Source organism: Hyaloscypha bicolor (assembly GCF_002865645.1).
Source record: "Hyaloscypha bicolor E unplaced genomic scaffold K444scaffold_61, whole genome shotgun sequence".
Lineage (NCBI taxonomy): Eukaryota > Fungi > Ascomycota > Leotiomycetes > Helotiales > Hyaloscyphaceae > Hyaloscypha > Hyaloscypha bicolor.
In genome coordinates, this window is record NW_020194563.1 from 39,511 (window position 1) to 62,474 (window position 22,964).

The 22,964-nt window shown below is 50.8% G+C and overlaps 7 protein-coding genes across 7 annotated transcripts; 2 read left to right on the forward strand and 5 right to left on the reverse strand.

Moving 5' to 3' along the window:
- Nucleotides 1–264: 264 nt before the first annotated feature.
- K444DRAFT_663311 (uncharacterized protein) lies at nt 265–2,929 on the forward strand (the record flags this gene model as incomplete). The annotated part of the gene is made up of 7 exons (XM_024886816.1): nt 265–548; nt 612–822; nt 872–1,383; nt 1,442–1,574; nt 1,617–1,773; nt 1,837–2,606; nt 2,858–2,929. Exons 1-7 carry the CDS (start codon nt 313–315, stop codon nt 2,927–2,929), a joined length of 2,091 nt encoding a protein of 696 aa, XP_024736962.1. The 5' UTR covers nt 265–312.
- A 376-nt stretch (nt 2,930–3,305) lies between these two features.
- On the reverse strand, nt 3,306–3,872 carry K444DRAFT_528898 (uncharacterized protein; the record flags this gene model as incomplete). Its single annotated transcript, XM_024874764.1, has 1 exon — nt 3,306–3,872. A coding segment is annotated over one exon (567 nt), but the record flags the coding sequence as incomplete, so codon positions are not given.
- A 1,912-nt stretch (nt 3,873–5,784) lies between these two features.
- Nucleotides 5,785–6,317, reverse strand: K444DRAFT_629495 (uncharacterized protein; the record flags this gene model as incomplete). Its single annotated transcript, XM_024883059.1, has 2 exons — nt 5,785–5,909; nt 6,098–6,317. 2 exons carry the CDS (start codon nt 6,315–6,317, stop codon nt 5,785–5,787), a joined length of 345 nt encoding a protein of 114 aa, XP_024736964.1.
- A 633-nt stretch (nt 6,318–6,950) lies between these two features.
- Nucleotides 6,951–9,203, reverse strand: K444DRAFT_652689 (PLP-dependent transferase). Its single transcript, XM_024885823.1, has 6 exons — nt 8,531–9,203; nt 8,129–8,475; nt 7,984–8,071; nt 7,762–7,927; nt 7,509–7,707; nt 6,951–7,443 (listed from the first exon to the last, which is right to left on the reverse strand). The coding sequence occupies exons 1-6, from the start codon at nt 9,024–9,026 to the stop codon at nt 7,204–7,206; spliced, it is 1,536 nt and encodes a 511-aa protein (XP_024736965.1). The 5' UTR covers nt 9,027–9,203; the 3' UTR covers nt 6,951–7,203.
- Nucleotides 9,204–10,901: 1,698 nt separating this feature from the next.
- Nucleotides 10,902–12,072, forward strand: K444DRAFT_612703 (uncharacterized protein). The gene is made up of 2 exons (XM_024880190.1): nt 10,902–11,444; nt 11,564–12,072. The coding sequence occupies exons 1-2, from the start codon at nt 11,244–11,246 to the stop codon at nt 11,789–11,791; spliced, it is 429 nt and encodes a 142-aa protein (XP_024736966.1). The 5' UTR covers nt 10,902–11,243; the 3' UTR covers nt 11,792–12,072.
- Nucleotides 12,073–12,272: 200 nt separating this feature from the next.
- Nucleotides 12,273–14,035, reverse strand: K444DRAFT_528768 (cytochrome P450; the record flags this gene model as incomplete). Its single annotated transcript, XM_024874753.1, has 3 exons — nt 12,273–13,206; nt 13,280–13,705; nt 13,827–14,035. The coding sequence occupies 3 exons, from the start codon at nt 14,033–14,035 to the stop codon at nt 12,273–12,275; spliced, it is 1,569 nt and encodes a 522-aa protein (XP_024736967.1).
- A 456-nt stretch (nt 14,036–14,491) lies between these two features.
- Nucleotides 14,492–22,777, reverse strand: K444DRAFT_612705 (BcPKS11, polyketide synthase). Its single transcript, XM_024880191.1, has 4 exons — nt 22,433–22,777; nt 22,267–22,353; nt 16,111–22,194; nt 14,492–16,007 (listed from the first exon to the last, which is right to left on the reverse strand). The coding sequence occupies exons 1-4, from the start codon at nt 22,706–22,708 to the stop codon at nt 14,814–14,816; spliced, it is 7,641 nt and encodes a 2,546-aa protein (XP_024736968.1). The 5' UTR covers nt 22,709–22,777; the 3' UTR covers nt 14,492–14,813.
- Between the last annotated feature and the right edge of the window lie 187 nt (nt 22,778–22,964).

Here is a 22,964-nt window from a genome sequence, read left to right on the forward strand (position 1 = left end):
CGGGTTTGGTCGCTGTTTTACGCAGCGTCGAACCTCCCCAAACAGCATCACGTGCCAACATCGGCTAATCATTGGGACGAGAACTTACAAGAACCAGAAAAACGGGTTCCTGTATTTCTACATCCTAACAATGTGCCTATTTTGGAACCTTTCTGGTCCTCAGAAAATGGAGGACCTTCTCCACTCCGTCTGCCATCCTGGCGGTGCCTCTTGTATCATTTTAAGCCATCTTCCTATCGTACATATCTATATCCCCTCCCACCTCTTCTCTGCAACTCGTCCCTCCCTCAGCAAAGCAACCTCATTATCCTTATGGCCCCTAGACAGTGCACACCTGTCCTCTCACAACTGCCAAAAACCTCAGTGCAGGACCTGCAGCGCCTCCATAGTCGTGTTGAACGCCGCCGACGTAAACCACAGAACAAGAGGCCGCCTGAGTACTATCAAAACCTCATTAAGGAGCATGATAAGGTGAAGGCTGTGATTCAGAATGACTATTCTGATGCCACTAAGGACAATGTTAGCATTATTCGGGGCAAATTTATACGGTAAGAAGACCATTTCTTCTGATCAAAGTGTTTCGAATATGGTGCAAATGCTAACTGTACTAGCTTTTGCAATGATCAGCTTGGGACGAACTGGCGCATTGTGATCCAGGACTGTTCTCGGGGAACTGTACTGGGATTCCTACGCCACATTTACGATAACGATCGAGTGAACAAAAGGGGTGCGATGCAGCAATACCTAGCACAGTTTGGTATGTTATTCAACCAAGAGAATGGTCACCTACTGGATAGTAATGATAGGAAAGAAGCCCTGAAGGTATGCTGCTCCTTAGTCATTCCTGCTTGCTAGATCTAACGTTTCGTAGTACTTGGACACGTTTGGGCTAGATAATACAGTCAAATCGAAGCCTGTCCTAGGCGTGGATGATCTGCTCCTCCTACTTCATTTCCATTGGGCTCGTGATACTTCTACCTTCCCCACCGAGCGGCACCGGGTGCAGTTCGCATTCATCCTCCTCCTCCTCTCTGGCACTGGATGCCGGCCTGCTGAGCTTGTTGATGCAACAAAGAAGAGAAAAGAGGGAGCCAGGCTTGGGGACAAAGATCACGAAGCTGTTGATGACAATATCCTAGCTGCTGATAAGAGTGATGACAATTTTGGTACCGGAAGAAATAAGGATGTTGATGGGCGTGATGAGAACAACCTTACAGGCATTAGTGAAGGTGGTGTTGAAAAGGATGCCAGACGCTTCAACGCACTCTGCTACGAGGATGTGCGTCTACTTATCGTACGCAGTCCTAATAGTGGAGAGCGGGATGTACTTGCAATGGAGGTCACTTTGGCTCATCACAAAGGACACAAGAAGCGCCCAAAGCCGTGAGTTTATGATGAGGTGAACATGTGTTCCTGCAATCAACTAACTAAAGACTTGCAGTACTGTATTCTTCTTCACTGAAGTCGACGAACCAATCTGCTGTCCTATCACACACCTCATATCACTTGCCCTTGCCGATAATGCCTTTGAAGCACCGAGCCTGTCAACTCCACAGCGGGTATTCGAGCATAAGGTATGGGGTCTAGTCTTGTGCACGCCACTCAACTGGAAGTAGACCAAGCTTAAGACACCTATATTCCGTCGCGATGAGCAAACAGCCCTCACATACCACCAATTAAGGGACAGCCTCATTCGCCTTGGGCGTGCAGCAGGCCTCAAGGAGACGCTGACTAGCTATTGCTTCCGGCGTGGCACAGCTAATGTTGTTGATTGTAAGTTGCCTGTGATTACTTGAGGAGATCAGCTTGCTAACATGGACGTTGTTCTGTGTCTAGCTACTGCCACAGAAGCTGTTCGGGATCAGGTTATGCGACACAATGCGAAGTCAGCAGTGTTCAATGGAGCTTACATCAACGAGCGAGTAAGGTTTGATGTCCAATCTGCGGTCCTTGAGCGTCCCTCAGCAGATGGCGTGCTTCGCATGCTCACACACATGAGCCTTATGCGCGACCCCCGCGCCCCAGTTCATGTCCCAGACGACGTCCTAGCTGCATTCCCGCCTGATCACCACATTACTGCCCTTGAGCAGCAGCGAGAGCAGTTGAAAGTTGGGATATACCGAATTCAAGGAAGAGATGTTGAGGCAGAAGTTCGGCAACTGACAGCTGCAATTGGTAGCGCTCGAAGCCGATGGCGAAAGATCATATCCGAAGAATACCGAGCGGATTACTTTCGCCGCCGCCCAACTGAAGATATTGAGAGGCAGAATGGTGGACAAGAGGAGGAATCATATGTAGAGCCAGTAATTCAGCATCAGATCCCTGAAAGGATGCAGCTTGCTGAGCTGATGTGTACTCACATCACAAAAATCTCTGCCCAAGACGCCATCCACCGCCGGATTCAAGCTGCTGAGCTTATGCAGGCTCTCTGTGACTGTCAGGAGGTAGCCCCACGATACCAACTCCAGCCTCGGCTTCCACCACGCACAATGTTTAAAGAAGAGTCCCCAGAGGTTGGTCCTCTGGCTCCTGTCATCCCACTCGTTTGTGGTAAGAGCCAGTGCATCTTCTGCATTGGAGACGAATCGAAGAGCTATGAACAGCGGGTAGGTTCCTTTTGTCGGCCAGCGAAGATGATGGATCACGTTGAGCGAATACACCTCAAAGGACATGATCCAAAGGCTAGGATAGAGTGCTGCCATACAACATGCAAATCTCAGGGGCTTGTTCTCAAACACCTTGCACATTTTAAAAACCATGTACAATCAGTTCATGGGATCAGTCTTCGAGTATAGCAAATGTCACTCTTGAGTCCTCACTAGCATAGTAGGTTCATGGCTATACTCTGAGCTTGTAGAATTATGTCATAGTTATTTATGAAACCACTTTCTCTACAAGTAGCCACATGAGCAGTCAATATTTCTTGTAACTCTGTTAATCTCGAATCATGGCCACCATCCAAGAAACAAAAGTCAACTCCTAGCGTCTCGTGATGTCAGAGGAGGGAACGGTTGGTCAAGGGAATCACTTTGTTCAAATTCAAGGAGGCTACAGTGTCAATCCATCTCATTTTGAATACAAACCCAGAGATCATTGGTCTACTCAGATTATAAAGCAATATTGATGCTGCGCTGCCTTTTGACCTTGTAAGTCAAAATTGGAGAATCCTGAATAGGTTGCATGATTTTGCATTCGAAGTGAGATGGCTCGAAATATCCTTTTGATGCTGTCTGCGATCTGATGGGTGGATTGCATATCACAACTTGTGCAATTTCAAATACACCTTCATCTCCCATCATCTCCCATCATCTGGATTCAATCGCTATCGAATGATCAGAGGTACAATAACAATATGACTGTGCTTCAGTGCTTGTCAAGTATGATGAAGTTAAACCCAACATCTCCAGGACGACAGCAGTAGTTCCTTCTTCGCCATTTACATCGCCAACGTATCCAATCCAGCCGTTTCCCAACCTAGCAAATGCGGTTGAAGTTTCCAAAAGCTCAATTCCGGGCCCAGGTAGGGGAACGAGAGATTCAATAACTGAACGATCCGTTGCAACATACCATGCCATGTTGGGGTCCACATGCTTCAGAAATACCGCCTTGTGACTGTATGAGGACAGAAGCCCACTTGTTGGTCGATTGACCACTGCTCGATTGAGAAATATAGTGGTGCGATAATAAGAACCAGCTTCCCATGGGAGATCCCACTTCTCTCTCATGTACCTTCCCAAGTCGTTGGGACGTATTTGCGCGCTGAATAAGCCCCCTAGAACGAGTGTTCCTCCGTTGCGGACGTAGTTGGCCAATTTTTGAGAAACTGCAACGTTTCTGGATTTAACAATTCCTGGATCCGTCACCAATACCCCTCTTGGGTAGTCATTCTGGTCAAACAGTATAATTTAGAGGTTTATGTGGTAATAAATGTGGGTTTTAGGCGTAAAATTGCTTGTCTTTCTATGGTGAGCAATAGCCCTCTATTTACGCTAATATTACAGTGGTCGGAGTGCTGTATGGGTACCTGAATTAGTGATTATGGGGTCTAAATTGGTCACTCTAAATAAGCCTCCTTAATTTGGCCTTATTAATTAAGCCTCTTTGTATTACGTAGTGACTGGTCGTAGACCACCAAATTAAGCAATTATAGAACCACGCACCACTTGTTGACTAGGCATAACTCATCGACCAGGCACTACTCATTCATGCTGACTAGTCACCTTGTCGACCAGGCATAACTCATCGATGCCGACTAGTCACTCCTCATCGACCAGGCACTACTCAATAATACTGACTAGTCACTCCCCATCGACCAGTCACAGCTCATCGACCGGGCAATTCCTATCGACTGGTCACTCCCCATCGACCAGTCACAGCTCATCGACTAGTCACTCCTCATTGACCAGTCACTCCCCATCGACCAGTCACAGTTCATCGACTAGTCACTCCCCATCGACCAGTCACAGTTCATCGACTAGTCCCTCCCCATCGACCAGTCACAGCTCATCGACTGGTCCCTCCCCATCGACCAGCTCATAGACTAGTCACTTCCCATCGTCCAGTTGCCATCGACTAGTCACAGCTCATCGACTGGTCACTCCCTATCGGCTGGTCACTACTCATTCACTGGCCACTCTCTATCGACTAGTCACTCCTCAACAATTCATCGACTAGTCACTTCTAAATGTACCTTAGATTAGCTGCAAATGTAGACTGGGCAATATGTTAGGTCACCATAAGTTTACCACTGTGAATAGTCTATCTCAGTGGCTCTCTAACTAAACAGACAACACAAAATCAACAGGGGCCTTCGAGCCAAATCAAGGGAGGTCAAATTAAGGAAGTCAAATTAAGAAGAAGCCAGATTAAGATTAAGCTTATTTAAATAGTCAAATCTGGTTACTTTTTAATGCATGTGTTGTAAAGCCCAGCCACTCGGAGCAGTAAGATTAATATCCAGACTGGCATACTACCAGTGAACCTATATAGTGCCCAGTTCTCCACATTCAACTAATTAAGACATCATGCTATCCATTGCAATGTTCCACAAGTAAAGTCCTTCAAACAAGTTAGGGGGGTGAATCAGGGGACGGAGTCCCTTACTGCTGATAATTTTCGTACGTTACCTTGTAAGTTGTCGAGAAGTTAGATGTCAATCAGTTCGGTCGGTGTTAAATCTGTCGCAGTCCACTCTCGTGGCCAGGTTATCAGTGGATCAGTTTTGTGATCGATTCCGTCTTCCCGAATTCCAACCACACTTTGATGAGAAAGCTGCTTCTTTCTCCAAAGATGAGTTGACTAACTTGAAACCTAACAATGAAGTGATTGGTTAACTAATTGCGGAGAAAATCTCTAGCCCCAAGGGGCCAGCACCATATATCGTAGGAGCTTGTTACAGCGGGCAATTTAATAGAATTGTGAATATCCTATGAGTCTGAGCAGAGATTCTCTCTTAGGAAAAGTAACACCTACTTGGCACAAAATCAACAGGGCGTCCGGAACGTTGTCTAAAGGGACACGGGCGTGGGCGGCCGAAGGGAAGTACACTTCGGTGTCAAATGTTTGAATCCCAAATTTGTATTTTGCTTCCCCACCACTAGCGCTAACAGTTTGTTAGCCAATCATAGAGCCAAGTAGCAGTCCAGAACGAACCGGATTGGCTAATTATGAGTAGTGGGGCTGCAAAATACAGATTTGGGATTCAAACATTTGACACCGAAGTGTATCCTCAGCGATGGTAATCAACCTGGAAGCTTCCCATTTGGCACTAATACGCCGCACTCACTAAAGCCCGACATCGCGAAATTGCGGACTGGGATCTGTGTTGGGTTTTGCACTTTTTTGCTGTGCTGTCTTCTTTCCAGTGCCGCCACAGCCCCATCCCACCGTCTGACGAGCCAGGGTCAGCGCTAGAATATTCTATTACTGCGACTCGAGGGGAAGCCAGACGATGGATTTACTGCCGATATTGCCAAGTACGAGCACTGTATTGCTATGGGAGGACCAGCTTTTAGGGTTCAATTCCGATGCGACAGAAACAAGCCACCGAGCCGCCCTATCACCCAACGTTTCGATGCTCGCAGAAGGGTGCGCACACCTGGGTCCAATCTTCGTTTGCCCTTGCCAAGAGCACGGAATTGCCTGAAGAACGTTGAACGTTGGATGGTGCCCCACTGGGCCCCCCCATCATGGTGATGAAGAGCGCGATATTTCGTGGCTTGGGGGACTACTTCTAGTGCGTATTGTAATGTGCATGCTGGCAGAAGGAGCAGCGGCATACAGCAGCTACTGAGCAGCCTTCTTCCGTGCCAAGGCATGACCTCCTCTGAAGAAATGCACGTCTTGATGGTCAGGCAACACGTAGATTGAAAATTGAAATGTCCGTGTCTCATTCCTATTGGCAGTGCATCTCACTCAGCGTATGCTGGCCAACAATTGTCCAGAACCACTGGCACAGCCGTTCCGAACCCTCTATAGCTCCAAGGGTGAAGAATAACATGCCAGAGGCACACATATCGAAAGCTGGCCTGTCGCTCACCTCAGTGTGGCTTGGGCCGAATCCCCCATCCACCCCCTTTCTTATCGTAACTCGTGCTTACAGCGGTGCGGCGCAGAAGTCCCGGACCTAGATACGTTCAGATCACTCGTTATACATGATTATCACGTTGGGCTTGGTTAGGATACCTGGTACCTTGGTGGAACGATCGCCTCCCTTTTACCAACCATTCAATGGCAGGACTGTCTGGCTACTATTGTAGATCAAACGTCCGTACCAGAGGTGTCCTTACACATGCAGGCGGCTACCAGTATGGATGACCCTCCACTCCAAAACCATTGAAATCACACCAATTTCACGTAAAAGACGATAACTTTATACCACAACAACGATGGCATTTCGCTATCCAAGAAAAGCTAAGGGATTACTTTTGAAAAAAGCAATGGTTATTAATCCAATCAGTATTTTTTATTTTCTGATACGGCTAAATTTGGTAGTTTTATTATTGGCTTTTATAGTTTAGCTAAGACATCTTAAAGAAGAAGTAATGACCATCGGCTTGCAGTCGTCGCCGGCGAATAAGGAACGCATCAATGAAGTTTTGCGAAGATTCAGTGTGTGTGGATTAGAGGGATTTAGGAGAGGGAGGTTGCGTTGCCTTTGTTCATGCTTGGACCTATGGAGCTTCGAATTTCTCACCTGTAAATCTACCCGAGGGCTAGGATTACCGACTCTTTGACCTTGGAAACTATCCTCTCAATGTCATGCTTTGTGCTCGTGTAAGCAGGTGCTATCCACGCGTGATCTCCAGTCACACCGTCCTTGGTACCTATTCCCGGGTAGAAGCTGATGCCTACATCGTTGAGCGCTGCCAAATGAACTTTCTTCGCGATTCCTGCTGATGGCGGGAACGGCTCTTTCGTCTTCTTGCAGGCCACGAATTCCAGCTTCATATGTGTCAGCTTACATCTTCCAAACCTGCAACAGTTTTCTGACTGGGTGGTCAACTCACCGACCAGAAGAAGCCTCTGCCTCTAACGTTACCGACGTAGGGGTGGCCGTCCAGTTGCTCATGCAGAAGCTTGCCCAGATATTCGCCGTTCTCGCGAACATTCTCGACGAGGTTATCTTCTCTTATGATTCGCTGAACTTCTAGTGCAGCAGCACATCCCACGGGGTGTCCTTGATAAGTATGTGCGTGTGCGAAAACGCTAGTGCGGACGTTAGTTTTGAGAGTTCAGGATATACAGACCATCGCGACTTACCCAGTTCCAGCTATCAACGCATCTGACACACGATGGTTGATAAACATGCCAGCCATTGGTGCGAATCCACCTGCTAGACCTTTGGCAACGGTCTGAATATCTGGGACGACGCCCTCTTGCTCCCACTCATGAAGTGATCCACAACGACCCATCCCGCACATGACCTCTGTTCATGATCAGTCATCTTGAATAGGGGCTCAAATCTTATCAGTAGGTACTGACCGTCCAAAATGAGGAGCGCCCCGTACTTGTCGCATACTTTCTTCATAGCTTTGAAATAGCCAGCAGGCGCAGGGACTGTGCCAAGGGTCTTTCATGCAACGAAATCAGCCAAGAACATGAACATCCGGACAATGAATATACTTACCGCCCCAACAACAGGCTCACTAACAAATGCACAAACAGTATCAGGTCCAATCTCCTGGAACTTTCGATCCAGCTCATCTGCCAATTGCTGGACGTAATCCTCCGTTGTCTGGCCATCAGCCTTTCCCCGATACTCGTTGGCGGCCGAGACACGGTGAACGTTGTCGAACAGCATGCCCTCAAAGAGTTTCCGCCGTCCGACATGACCACTCATCGAAAGCGACCCAAGAGTTGCGCCGTGGAAAGACCCTTCGCGCGCAATGAAGTTCGTACGCTGGGGCTGTTTTGGGTTCAGCTCCATGTAATACTGTCTTGCCATCTTCATGGCTGCCTCCATGGCTTCAGCTCCTAAGACTTTGTTAGACGTCACGTCTGACTTGGAACAAGAAATGTGATAACGTACCAGAGCACATCAGGTACACCTTTGACATCTCCCCGTTAGTCCCCCTGATGAGCTCCGCAGCCAGTTCTTCGCCAATTTGATGCCCATAAAACATTGAATTTGAATAAGAAAAATTATCCATTTGCTTAATCATGGAAGTTTTGACCCTCTCATTATCGTAGCCAATGCAGGCTACTGCTGCACCACAAGTCGTATCCTCCATCTTTTTGCCATTGGAGAACGTCACAGTTGTACCCTTGGCCGCCACAACGTTAAGAGGCGCTGTCTTTAGAGTCGGATGAAGAAGAGCACTGGGCTCACTGGCATTGCCCAGCGGCGATTGCTCTAGGTTGCGGGTTATGGCAGAAGTGCTGAAGGCTGCTGCAGCGGGAGCTTGTCGGGTGCTGCAGCATGGTACCGCTTGAAGCTTATAAGAAATTGATGGAAATGCCAAAGCAGACTTCCTGACACGACGCAGGAGCACTTGAAAGTGCCTAGATGAGTTTGTGGCGGACATTGGTGAAGTCAATAGTTGGATGTCTCGTCGCAAGCCTCAAACTTCAAGGAGCTCGACAGCAACAGTACTGAAATAGAGCGAGCAAACTATTCATCAGACATTAGATTCTCCGACTCTTTCTTCCACATCCATCCCAGTTTCGCATGTTGGAGGAGTGTAGACTCGAAGCGAAGGATCATGTGGATCCCCTAGTGGTGTTGGGAAAAAGTAAAACGACCCCCCCCCCCCCCCCCCGATGTCGATTGGGGGTGTCGATGGCAGAATCTTTTTTTGGCTTAGCGCTTGGCATTCCCGAGTTTATTACTAAGGAACCGATTCAGCCTTAGAATCGCATACGGCCCCCCAAGGCCTTTCCCCACTATTACCACAGGTATTAAATAGGAGCATTAATAGATTTTAGAGTTTTAATAATGTCCAAATAATTACTTATATAAGTTTATATATAAGAGCTCTAGTTTTGGGGCATGGGTAAGCGAGGCGATTATTGCATACGAGGCAAATAAGTTCCAGGTGCTCAATCGCTAAATTTTCAGGCTCTCTTAAGGTCAATGCCCCTAATCGACACCCCTAATCGATACCCCTAATCGACACCCCTAATTAATACCCTAATTAATACCCCTAATTAATACCCGGCAAGGTATCGCTTTATATTTTCCTATTTTGTCAGAGGTTAAAAGGAATTAAATATGGCCATATGCATTATAACTAAATCTGCCTGGAAATAATAATAATAATATGCGCATTCCAGTATATTAAAGCAATACGTACTGGGTACTAATATATATTAATTTGCATACACTGGTATGTACAAAGTAATATATACGGGCACGTACCACCGCTTGCTGATTTCGGTTAGTGTGGCCCCAATCGACACCCCTAATCGACACCGGGGGGGGGGGTCGTTTTACTTTTTCCCGTGGTGTTGCTGCATTGCAGTTTACATCCCATGCGACTCGCCACTTCTGTCGAAAACTGCGCCCCCCCCTCCCCCACCCTGACGGATATAACACCCCTGACAGATATAATACCTAGGGTTTTAGCGGTTACGTAATCCTTGTCCTGGTAAGCTAATAGATATACTATCCCTTCGTCTGGCAAGAAATGGTCCGTACTAGCAGGGGGGCCTGGCTCAGGGCGAAAAGGCGATAGATGACTAATAAGTTTCTAAGTAAAGGCACGCCTTTTCGCCCTGAGCCAGGCCCCCCTGCTAGTACGGACCATTTCTTGCCAGACGAAGGGATAATACCCAGGGTTTTAGCGCTTACGAGTACATGCAGATCCCCTAGTGGTATTACTGCATTGCAGTTTACATCCCATACGACTCGCTACTTCTGTCGAAAACTGCGCCCCCCCCTCCCCCACCCTAACGGATAATACCCAGGGTTTTAGTAGTTACGTAATCCTTATCCTGGTAAGCTGACAGATACTATAATACCCAGGGTTTTAGCGCTTACGAGTACATGCAGATCCCCTAGTGGTATTACTGCATTGCAGTTTACATCCCATACGACTCGCCACTTCTATCGAAAACTGCGCCCCCCCCTCCCCCACCCTGACGGATATAACACCCCTGACAGATATAACACCCAGGGTTTTAGCGGTTACGTGATCCTTGTCCTGGTAAGCTGACAGATATACTATAACACCCAGGGTTTTAGCGCTTACGAGTACATGCAGTCCATGGACTAGTTACCACTGCTTGCAGGTGTGTGGTGCATATACGGAATGCATATTATATCCGCCTACCATGAATAGGAAGGTAGGAGAGACATGGGATCACGGTAGTGTGAACGTAGTAATTAGTGGCCGTAGTCGCTCGCTTGTATAGTGACATCGGGTACATATTCCTTCGAAAGCAAGAATAGCGACAGGGTGGGGGTCTTGGGGGTCTCGCGGATGAGTTGTCCTGCATCTTCGTAGCGTTAGCCGTTCGCCCCGCTGGTTCGAGCAAACGGCGATGCCTGGTTGCGGAGATGTCGAAGCAATTAGTGAAACAGAATAGTAATACATTGATTGCATCTACTAACCGCTGATTCATTACTAATTGGGGGGACATCCCACGCCAATCTAGATGGTCCACTTGGAAGGACTTGGAACGTTCAACTCAGCATCGCCATCGACCATTTTGACAGCTACCTATCATCTTCTTCTTCACGTTTATGAACAAGTTCGGACTTTTCTCACTAACCAAGTCTATCCCACCGATATTGAATCACAATGTTTGCGCTTACAAGGTCCTCCTCACGTGGCCTTCAACCGTTGACCACTGTTGCGAAGAACGGATTCAATGGACACAGCCGCAGCTACGTAAGCGTAGCTAATCGTGTGCACCGTGTGACGATGTTCAAGATGCCGAAGGCTGAGGATCAGAAAAAGTTTTTGGAGCAGTGTCGGAAGATGGCTGCTGACAATCAGAGGGTATAATAACTCCCCTACCTTAGCCCCTACTTACGTTCATTTCCACGGGGTCCCAATCCCACTGAGGCCACGAAAACACCTATGTCTGCTTCAGAGTTAAATACTCACGGGTATACTAGAATGGTACGCCTTACATACTCAGTATGGTTGCCGGTCCTGTCGAAGAAGGCCTCCGCACTGAAGGCTACACCTTTGTCAACAAGACCGAGTTCGCCAGCATGGACGACATGAAGTACTACGAGAGCGAGTGTCCTGCTCATGGAGAAGTGAAGAAAGTCTTAGGTGAGATTACCATAGACGGGATGATGACCGTCTTCTTCAAGCCGCAGGCTACCGGAGGCACATAGTGTTTTGGGATAACTTTAAGGAAGAGGGCAATACAAATACAAATGAGGCTTGTAACTTCATGTGTGGGAGAGCAATAGGTTGAGAGAGAGAGAGAGAGAGAGAGTATTTGCTGAGAATACTAAGAAGGGCAACCTACAGGACGTTTAGAAGTGCCTAGCGATTATCTTTGATAGTAGCTATTCAAATCAACAAATAACCTATGTTGTCTTAATACAATTATATATACACACTATTAGTCACAGTATAACTTATTTAGTAATAGTGTGAGCAAGAAACACCACCCCTAGAAGGCTTTAACTTGTAGTACCTAGGTCTCGGTGTAGTGTGTGCGTGTTCGTGCGTTTGTGAGTCGTGATATTGTTTAGTAGGTTCGATACTACCTAAGTAATAAATATATCCTTAATCGTTGCAGGTTATTCCCCCACTCTATCGCATATCCACTTCTCTTCAACCCAAACATAGAGTAACCTCAAACGTTGCTCACTCTATGACTTCGCCAGAGATAAACCTCCACTGCGCTGCCTCCCATCCATTTCGTCTAGTCAGGCGGGTACCGCACACGGAAGCCTCGTCTTCTGGCTTGCACACAGACGTCACTTGGGGACACGTAGACATGGGCGGCGGCTTGTACGTATCCCAGTTCCCGTCCAAGGGTTCCACGTTATAACCCAGGAGCAGCGCGGCCACGAAGCCGTAAATCTCGGCCGTGGCGAAATTCCGCCCAGGACACATATGAGCGCCTCCGCCGAATGGTGTAAAGGCAGCACGTCTCAACTTGGCTTGTTCGCTCGTCAGTCCCTTGTCCAGGAATCTATCGGCTCGGAATGCCGCTGCATCTTCGCCCCATATGTCCTCCGAGGCATGCGCGACTCCTGCAGGCATCTTCACGGTGGCGCCTTTCTTGAGCAGGTACGAGCGGTCATGTCTGTCCGTGATGGTCGTGTCCTCTAGGACCATTCGGTTACAGGTGAATCCATTGCAGAGGCGGCTGGCCTCACGGTAGGCGCTGATCAACAGAGGGCACCTTTCGAGGATGTCGTCTACGTTGATGGTCACTACATGGCCCGGACCACGCCTCGCAATGGGCTCAACTTCAGCGCGCAGTTGGACGACCAGATTGGGCCGCGTGAAGACATGGATGAAGAACCAGAATATGGTCGGGATGGAGTTTGATGTTGGCACATGAATGAGGCCAACCTCAATGTCACCAAGTTTTTGCCCTTCGACGCCGTATCCTCGAAGAATGCCGACCCGATTTCTGATATAGGCCGAGACCTGTTCGTCGTCCTGCTTCATGGTCGTGCACCACTTTCCCAAAGCTAGCTGCAGCCTTCGTCTTGCCTCTTTTGTACGCCGCAGTGTCTTGGAATTGAAAATATGGAAGAAGAGGTAAGGCAGACCCGTTTCGAACGTCCTATAATGAAATGTCATTAGCAACATGCTTACCATTCACTATCGGAGATCGGGGCTCCGTGAGATGACCTTACCAGACATCCTCTACAAGTTCGTCGCCCCTGATGGGATTGTCAGGACCATACAGAGCCTCGCATGTAGCGACGGTCATGAGATTGCGCAGCCAGAGGTAGGTATTAGCAGCATCTATGCCATCTCCTCCAATGCTATTAATGTGCTTTGAAACGTGCTTGAGGGAGGTGACATTCAACTGGTGGATGTGCCGGGCAGTAGTCCCGTCATAGATGCTCTTGAAGTATTCGGGCAAGACATTTGACTGCATGAGCACTTGATGATACGCATCATCGAAGCCCGCCACCTTCTGGGCACCGCCTACAGCAAAAGGGGTGAAGGAGAGATGCTTGTTGCAATACGCCGACTGGACTAGAATGGGATCCGTTATCGCATACATTTTACTATTCAAAATGGGAATAGTTGCGATGGGCATGTGATACTTTTTGCTGTTGAGGAGTGCATGTGTTAGTAGTGGCCATGGCACGACGTCGTTGCGTCTGGTGTTCCCAACAGTGCTCTTGCTACCTACACTGGAACAGGGAGAGACGTGTATGGATGTGGACTCACTCGAGACGTTTGAAGAATGCTTCCTGGTCCTTGAGTATACTGTAGAAATGACCAAATATAGGGATGTTATGCCTAAGGATCGGAGGCTCAAGGCCGTCGACGCTTGGCTCGAGTGCCCGCCCGACGAGGAAGAGCAGAGCGCATGCTGCCAGGCCAAGAAAGACGGGCTTGCATAGCAGCAGGTCAACAATGCTCTCTGTCAGTGCCATATTTATTATTCTGTAAGAGTATTTATTATTGAGGCGTGGTTGGATAGTCAAGGGCTAGAGTGCGCAACCCCGATCAATCGTTTAGGTGTGGGTGAAAGACTTGCTATGTACCTCAACGATGATGGGAAGAGGAGGATCACGCCAAACGACCCACTGTCAGCTACTACGTAGTGAGAGGTTCTCGGCTGTGCTGGGGTGTGTATGACTGGCTGTTCCACTCGGACAGGGTGGCCGGGGAGCTTAATCCTTGGGAATTTGTCAGCTTTACCCATGCATACGTGCGTCAGCACGCGCCAAGAGATGCTAAAGAAAACTACCTAGTAGTGGGAATTTGGGGGGGGTTGAGAAGGATTCTAACCCTTGTAAAAGCTTAAGAAACATTCTGAAATCAAAAATCCTTCTCAATGTCAGAATCCTTCTTACAGGGGGTACAGAATCCTTCTCAGATCGAGAATCCTTCTCCACCTTAGAAGCCTTCGAGCCTATGGAAGCATTCAAATTTAGGGAATCCTTTTTTTGGTTTAGAAGCCTTCTAAGCCCCCTGCAACTCCCGCTGCAGTAAGTATCATTTGTCTTTTGGGAGCAAAGAGAAATGTAGCGTGGTGCAAGTATGGGCTGGCAGTCGCTCGAAGGGTAGTCTGCAGCTGGGAGAATAACATAGCATAGTGTAGCAAAAGTTCATGAGGAAACCTCAAGCATGGAGTCAAATGTATGTAGTCTAACATAACAGTAATATAGCAGATCAATCAACACACCTTTCGTATACCCACCCACTTTTTCATTCTTCTTTAGCTGCCTCAACCTCCTCCTCCTCCTCCTCCGCCTCCTCCTCCTCCGACTTCACCTTGACGAGTCTGGATCCCTTGGTCACAATCTCGGCCAGCTCATTGATGCTGCTAGTATTCCACATGACCAACAGAGGCAGGTTGACTTGTAGATAGGCACCGATCCAGTTTCTCAACTCGACACCGACCAGCGAGTCCAGACCATACGAGTCCAGACTCCGAGCAGGGATGATGTCGCTGGCGTCTATGGCGAGGATGGTTGCCAGTTGCTTGACAATGGCCTTGCAGACGATATCCTGGGCCTCATGGAACGTCGTTGCAGCCTGGAGCACGAAGCCAACATTGTCAGCACCACCACCAACTGCCTTGCTGCCGGCCTGACTCTCCGATCCAAAAATCTGGGCAAGCCTCCTGTCATTTGCCCAGCGCGCTTCTCCGAGGCCGCGCTCCGTACCGTTGGGCAGTATGCCGAGCGATGACTGGGTGTATTCCGTCTTGTGTTGAATAATGTCGCCGAGATGGGATAAGAACTCGGAAATGGCAACGCTGCCAAGCCCGTTCTTTCGGAGGTTGACAGCGACCTCTGGATTCTCACTGACGTAGCCGGCTTCGACAATGGCGCCGATATTGACCGAGTAGGCCGGCAGGCCCAGCCGCCGGCGGTAGCGAGCGATGCCATCCTGGAAGGCGCATGACGAAGCGTAATTGCTAGCTCCAACAGTCCCAACCATGGATACTACCGACGACAGCATAATGAAAAAGTCCATGTCATCGGGCAGAAGCTTGTGCAGGTTCCATGTGCCTTGTACCTTGGGGGCCGTGACTTTGCACCACTGCTCAACCGTCATGTCTTCCAGCAAGACATCTTGCAGGACCATGGCAGCTTGGAATAATCCGCGGATCGGGGGCATGGTTTCCTGAATCGTGGCCACGGCTTTCTTCAATGATTCCTCCGAACTCACGTCGCACTTTTCGACACGGACCTTGACTCTTATAGATGCTAGTTTGTCCAGGAAGCTCTGAGTATCCGAGTCGGGCTGAGCAGTCCTGGAGAAGATGCAAATATGGCGAGCTCCTTTCTCTGCAGTCCAGTCGACGAGCCGCTTGCCCAGGCCTCCTAAGCCTCCGACCACAATGTAGGTCGCCTCTGAGCTGAGCTGAACGGATGGAGGCTTTGATGGGACAACCTATATTACAAAAGAAATGCCAGTCAGTATATGTTATGTATTTTCTGTCCAGGATATCTCGAAGCGACCTCGCCTCGCCCCCGCCCTCATTCCATTCACTTACCTGGACCTTAACCTCGGGCTCCACGGTCAAGACAACTTTACCCGTGTGTTTGCCAGCTTGAATCAGACGGAACGCAGCTGCCATCTCCGAAATCGGATATTTGATCTGTCGCACATGCTGCACGGCTCCGGAGGCGAAGAGCTTCATCACATCCCCCAGAAGCTGGGACGCCAGCCTCGTCTTGGTCGCAAGAATGTGCGCAAAGTCAACGTAGGCGAAAGTGATGTTATTCAGCAGGAACTCCATGGGCATTAGGGCGTTCTCCATGAGATCCTTGCGCCCAATCTCGACGAACCGACCATGTGCTGCCAGTGTGTTGCACGACTCGCGGAACATTTCTCCTCCGAGAGAATTAAGGACAACGTCCACTCCGTCGCCGTTGGTCATGGCGTGGATCTTGTCGCGGAAGGCCGTGGTACGGCTGGAGAAGATGTGATCCCTCGGGATGTTAAACTCAGTGTTGAGCAGTTCCACCTTGGCCTCGTTTCCGCATGTAACAAATATCTCGGCGCCGAGATGACGTGCCAGCATAATCGATGCTTGTCCGACCGCGCCGGCAGCCGAGTGGATGAGGATACTCTCCCCTTTTTGCAGCCTGGCAATAGTGACCAAGCAGTAGTAGACAGTGCACCAGACAAGGGGTATCGAAGCCGCGTCTGCAAAGTCCATATCCTGGGGTATCACATGGCAGCACAAGCCGTGGACCATGGGGTAGTTTGTGAATGACTGGGAATACAGAGAGCAGACGCGGTCTCCGGGCTTGAACTTGCTGGTCATGTTGGCTCCGACCTCGAGCACGATACCGCTGCAGTCATTGCGCATCTGGGTGATGCCCTCCAGCTGGCCCGAGGCAACCAGCACATCCTTGAAGTTGATGCTGGCGGCGCAAAGCTGCAGCCTAACACAATCGGGATCCACTGGCCCGGAAATTTCGGGATTGTCCGCCCAGCGGAGGGTGTCGAGCACGCCTGGAACGCCCAGCTCTGCCGACATGGCTCTGTCGTTGAGAAATGGAGCCTCCTCGGAGACCGACCTGCCCAGATCCCGGCTAACGTAGCTGTCAAAGCTCGGCTCCGAACGAACACGGGAAACGTAGAGCTGCCCCCCCCTTTCCATGTATTCAAGCTCAACCTCGTCGATGGGAAGGCTCATGTCAGCCGTCGGGCTGTTCAAAATAGTTGACAGGGCTTCAACGCCGGCCTCCAATCCGCCTTCGAGCTCAAGACTAACTAGGCGTACAGAGACGTACTCATAGCGGATCGATCGGCAGAACCCGTAGATCCAGTCACCACTGGGTCGCTTTTCTTTCTCTTTAGCCGTGCACATTACGAACACGACGACCTTAGAGCTAGCGACCCGAGCCTTGATCGAGTCGAAGAGCGGGCCATCCATGTCCCAGGCCACACGCTCGCAGACGTCGGGCATAATGATGCTAATCTTGTCTTCGGAGACGGGTGGGGAGGCAACACAGGCCTCCACTGAGCGGTCCCAGAGCTTCTTCTGAAGCTTCTCCGTGAAGCTCGAGTCAAGACCCTCTCCAGAAAACGATACAATTTCAACATCCAGGGGCGCTGCCGAAGGGGCCGGGACCGGGACTTCAGACACAAAGACAGAAATGGAGCCGCCATCGGCCACAGGGTAGTCCTCGAAGACCGCTTCATTTTGGACGAAGCCATTCTTTGAAAGCTTCTGGATCCATGCGGAGCGGGAAAGCATAGGCGAGAGGGTCCGGCCCTCGTCGACCCCGGCCCACCAACCAGCAAGCGAGCCAAAAACAAGACCGTAGTGGGGAAGATTCTCGGTAGGCTCCATCAGGATCAACTTACCGCCGGGGCGAAGCAGCGACCTGACGTTTTCCAGGACGACGTCGATACAAGGAGTAGCGTGGAGAACGTTGGAAGCGATAAGGACATCGTAGCTGTTGGGCTCAAAGCCGTTTTCCTCGGCTGTCTTCTCGACATTCAAGATCTTATACTGCATAATGTTTTCAAAGTCAGAGAGCAGCTCTCGTGCGGCCGGGAAAAATCCTGGTGATATATCGGTGAAATCGTACCCGGACGCCAGCACTCTGTTCGGGGCTTGCAGAGCCTGCAGGACGGGCAAGGTGGCTGATCCGGTGCCGGCGCCAACCTCGATAATCTTCATATTGGGATTCAGACGACCCAGCTCGCCCATGTACGCGGCCATCTGCGCAATACAGCGAGCGTTGCCACCTTCCAGGTAGAGTCCGCTCAGCAGGTTATCTTCGTTCAGGATGTCCAGGGGATGAGTAGTTCCTCGCAGGATCTCGCTCAAGCGTGGCCCCAGACGCCGCGCGACCTCTGCGGAAACGCTGCCATCTGCCTCTCCTGCTTTGAGGAAGGCTGGATCAGGCTCCTGGTCGGCGAGTGTCTTCATCCATTCAAACCAGTTGCGCTGGTATCCTTCGGCTACCTCATCTGCCGGTGTGGAGGCCAGGGCACGCTTGACGTAGTTCACAGTTAGGGCCTCCAAAGCCTTGATTTCTGGGATGATGGACCTTTCTTCGAGCGACTTTTTGCACATGTCATCAATGTGCTTCTGGGTAGTCTTGGGCATGTAAGTCACCCAGTCCGGAACGTGGCACAAGTCTCGTTTGCGACCTTCGCCGATGAAAACGTCTGGCAACTTGGTCGCAACCACTCCCCAGGCCTGCAGGACCATGTTTTCCTCGTTCTGTTTCTCAAAAATGCCAATGTCAAAGGTAAGCGCACTCTCGGTCCGGGTGGCGTGACATGTCACCTCTTGAATCGGCTTGGCCCGGTCTTGCTCGGCCACAATCATCTTCTCGATGAAAGTGGGCACAACGGGGGACTTGTCATTTTCATCAAAGATGAGGACACCCATCATACCGTGGTACAGGACAGCGTCCATGACGCCGGGGTGGATGGTGTAGTCTGTCTCAGAGGCACCGGCACCGGCCACAAACGACGAGTCTGCGATGCACGCCCCGGAAGCGATCTTGATATCAGTCAGGTTGTCAAACGGCGCGCTCCAGTTGACGCCAATATCTCTTGCCCTGTGGTAGAACTGCTTGGCTTGAATGTGTTGGGCGTGCGGTGGCAGCGTGACCCGGGTAGGGACAATACCGTCATCCTGGGTGGCAGACTCCGACTTGAGGACAACCTGTACAAGACCGCGGCAATGCTCGGTCCAAACGTCGTCGGCGGATGTGCTGAAGATACGGAACTCTTGCCATAGCTGGGACGACTTCCTCGCCGACACTGCCTGGGGCCGAAGCGACAGGCTGATCTCCAAGTCGGGCTTGTTATTCTCCATGACCAGCGCCTGTGACATGTTGACGTTCCGGAGGATAAACCGGTTAATCGTTGCTTGGGGATTCCGCATAGCCGTGTCTTGTCGTGCCGCTTGAAAGACCATGGCGAGGTATGCCGTGGCTGGGAAAATGGTCTGCCCCTGGATAATGTGGCCACTCAGCCAGGGGACGTCTTTCAGGTTGAGGAAGCAACGCCATCTGGGCTCCTGGGGATTGTTGTCATGGATGAGGCTGCCCAGGAGCTCATGGGGGAGGAATGCACGATGTTTGTACGCCTTGGATACCCGACTCTCGTGCCAGTACGTCTTGGAGTGGTCGAACGGATAAGGGGGAAGATCCGTCAGGAGTTTAGGGGCCGTTTCGAAACCAGCATTGGCCTTCCAAAAGGCGACGGGGAGTCTTTCCAAATACAAGGACCGGAGCATCTCCAACAGGCGGAGCTGGGCATCCTCACCGCGCTTTAGAGACCCAGCATAATGAATCTTGGCCGCCTGTCCGGTGAAAGTCCTCACGGTCTGCTTGATGGGACCTTCCAGCTGGAAGTGGGATCCCAGCTCAAGAAGCAAGTCGACCCTGCGCGTGCCACTTTCTCCCACGCACATCTTCTTCAAAGCGTCCGTGAAGCGGACAGGCGAGACCAGATTGTGCACCCAGTAGTCCCGGGTGATGGGCTTGTCTGCGAGATCCTCGCCCGTGACAGAGGAGGCCATGCTGATATTGGATACAGGCACGCCGCCGGATACATCCTTCAGAGCCTCGTGGTATTTTTCAGCAACTTGGAGCATCTGAGGCGAGTGGTAGGCAGCTCCCCCGGTACGGAGAAGTCGATTCCAGACATCCTGCTTGTCTAGTCGCTGCTTTAAGGAGTTAATGACATCTTCATCTCCAGATACTGTCACGCTCTCAGGGCTGTTGAAGCAGGCAATGGCTATCCTACTGGAAGCAGCAGCACCCAGCTGGTCGATGGACTGCTTAACAGTCGTCGCTGATGCCCCGACAGCTATCATGGCGCCGGCCTTGCCCTTGTTTTCCTTTTTCAGATCGCCGGTTAGCCGACCACGGTGATATGCCACCGTCATGGCATCCTCGAACGAGATGGCTTCGGCGCAGTACGCGGCAGCAATCTCGCCGCTAGAATGGCCTATCACAGCGCTCGGAACTACCCCCAGATCCTTGAGGGCGTCCACGAGAGAGATTTGAACCGCCGTGGATATGGGCTGTGCGATACACGGATCCTCCATTCGGCTCTCTGCGGGCTCCTTGAGCAGCTCCTCAAGCAGGTCCCACGAGCTTCCGCATGCCTGCATGCATGCAGCTGCCCGCTTCATACTGGCCGTGAAAGTTGGCCATGTACCTAGCAGGCTCTGGCCCATTCGAGGATACTGGGCACCTTGGCCGCTGAAAACGAAGCCGATGCGAGGGGTCGTCTGGTGGTCGGCACGGGGGATGGCTTCGGTGGACAGTTTGGTCAGCTGCGCAACCAGGTCATTCAAGTCAGAGGCAACAACTCCGACCCTGTTCGCCATGACAGACCTCCTACTCAGGGTGTATGCAAGGCGGCTCAACAATGCGTCCGCGTCAGCCGAATCCGCCTGGCTCTCGAGATACTTGGCCACTTTGGATGCCATATCTTGGCACGACTTCTCGCTGGCAGCGCTGAGAACAAAGAGCCGTTCTTTAGCCCTGGGTGCACCTTCAGGCACATGATGATCATGGGTGGTTGGAATCCCATTGCTCTGGCTTGTCGGCTTCACCGGGGCGACGTCCGCGGCGGCGTCTACAACGACGTGGGCGTTGGTTCCGCCGTAGCCGAAGCTATTCACCGAAATTCTCTTGAGCGGCCTAGACTCGAGAGTTGTTGGGATTCTAAGATTGAGGGCGTCCAGGTCAATCTCCGGGTTCGGCTTCTCGAAGTTGATCTGAGGCGGAATCATGTTGTGTTCGAGCATCAAAACGGCCTTGATGAGACCGGTGAGGCCGGCTGCGCTCTCAGTATGACCAATATTGGCCTTGAGGGAGCCGATGGGCAGGGGCGAATCCGACTCTCGACCAGCACCGAGGACCTTGGCGATCGCCCGGGCCTCGATGGGATCGCCAACTGCGGTGCCCGTCCCGTGGGCCTCGACATAGTCTGCGTACGGCACCAGGCCGACCTGAGCGTAGGCCTTCTCAATGGCAGCGGATTGCGCTGCAGCACTTGGGACAGTGATTCCGTTTGTCTTTCCATCCTGATTAGCTACCGAGTTTCGGATAATAGCGCGGATTGGAAAACCCTGCTTCTGGGCCTGTGAAAGGGGCATAAGGACGACCCCCGAGCACCCTTCACCTCTGCCGTAGCCACTGGCCTCTTTGGCGCGGTGGTCAAATGTGTACGACTTGCCTTGTTTAGAGAACATACTTAGCTTGTTTTGATAGCCATATCGCTGCGGGTCGAGTTGGAGATTGACGCCCGCCACGAAGCATGTATCCGTCTCGCCTGCGCGGAGACTGTGCACGGCCTGATGAAGGGCTACCAAACTGGCTGAGCAGCCGGTGTCGAGGGTGAGACTGGGGCCGTGTAGGTTGAAACAGTAGGAAACACGATTGGAGGAAATGGCCGCTCCAACGCCGCTGGCCTGGTAAATAGGCGGAAAGTCGATATCTCTGAGGAGCATCTCCTGGTAGTCCGAGGCCCACTGGCCGACATAGACACCAGTGTTGGACCCTGACAATTGTTCAAGGGTGAGGCCGGCATTTTCAAAAGCCTCATAGGCAATTTCAAGAAGCAGTCTCTGTTGAGGGTCCATGGCCTAAGATCAAGTAGGGTTAGTTGGTTACTCCTCACGCTGGCTTGTGACCGCATTGGCAATAGGAATACGCACCGTTGCCTCTATCGGGTTGACTCCAAAGAAGGAGGCGTCAAAGGCTTTAACATCATCTTTCAGAAAATGTCCACCGTCTGTACTTGTCTAGAGAGTAGGTAGTCAGTTGTACATTCTGTATAGGGCCAAGGCCGGACTGCCGGGCTGATATGTGATATGTCCTTACCCTTCCGGGCTTGCCTTCAGCAGAGGGATCATGAAAAGCCTCTTGGTTGAATCGATCCTTGGGCGTCTTTGACCACGCCGAACGACCCTTAATGAGCAGTTCCCACAGCTTTTGCGTGTCTGATGCGTCTCCGGAGAGCCGGCAACTCATGCCCACCATGGCAATAGGCTCCAAATGCCCTCCATTTGGTGCTGCTGGAGAGTCCCCATTAACAGGCGCACTGCCATTTCCAACCGGGTTGCCATTCATGGCACGCGTCGGGCCTAGTGAGCCCATAATGTTTGAAAGAGAAATATGGCCAAAATGTGAGAGAGCTATGCCCCCCAACTCCAAGGAAGAAGAATGCGTCTCCAGATTATAAGTCGAAATGGTAAGCTCTCCTAACGTAGTAGGTACCCACCGACAACGCGTTGCTCGCCCAGGGTCCATGTCTACGTACGTAGTATTACTCACATAATCCGGCGGCGCTTTACTGTCCAGAGGTTGGCGAAGCTCGGAACCCCTGCCAAGGATGACTTTGCATGGGTAGAAT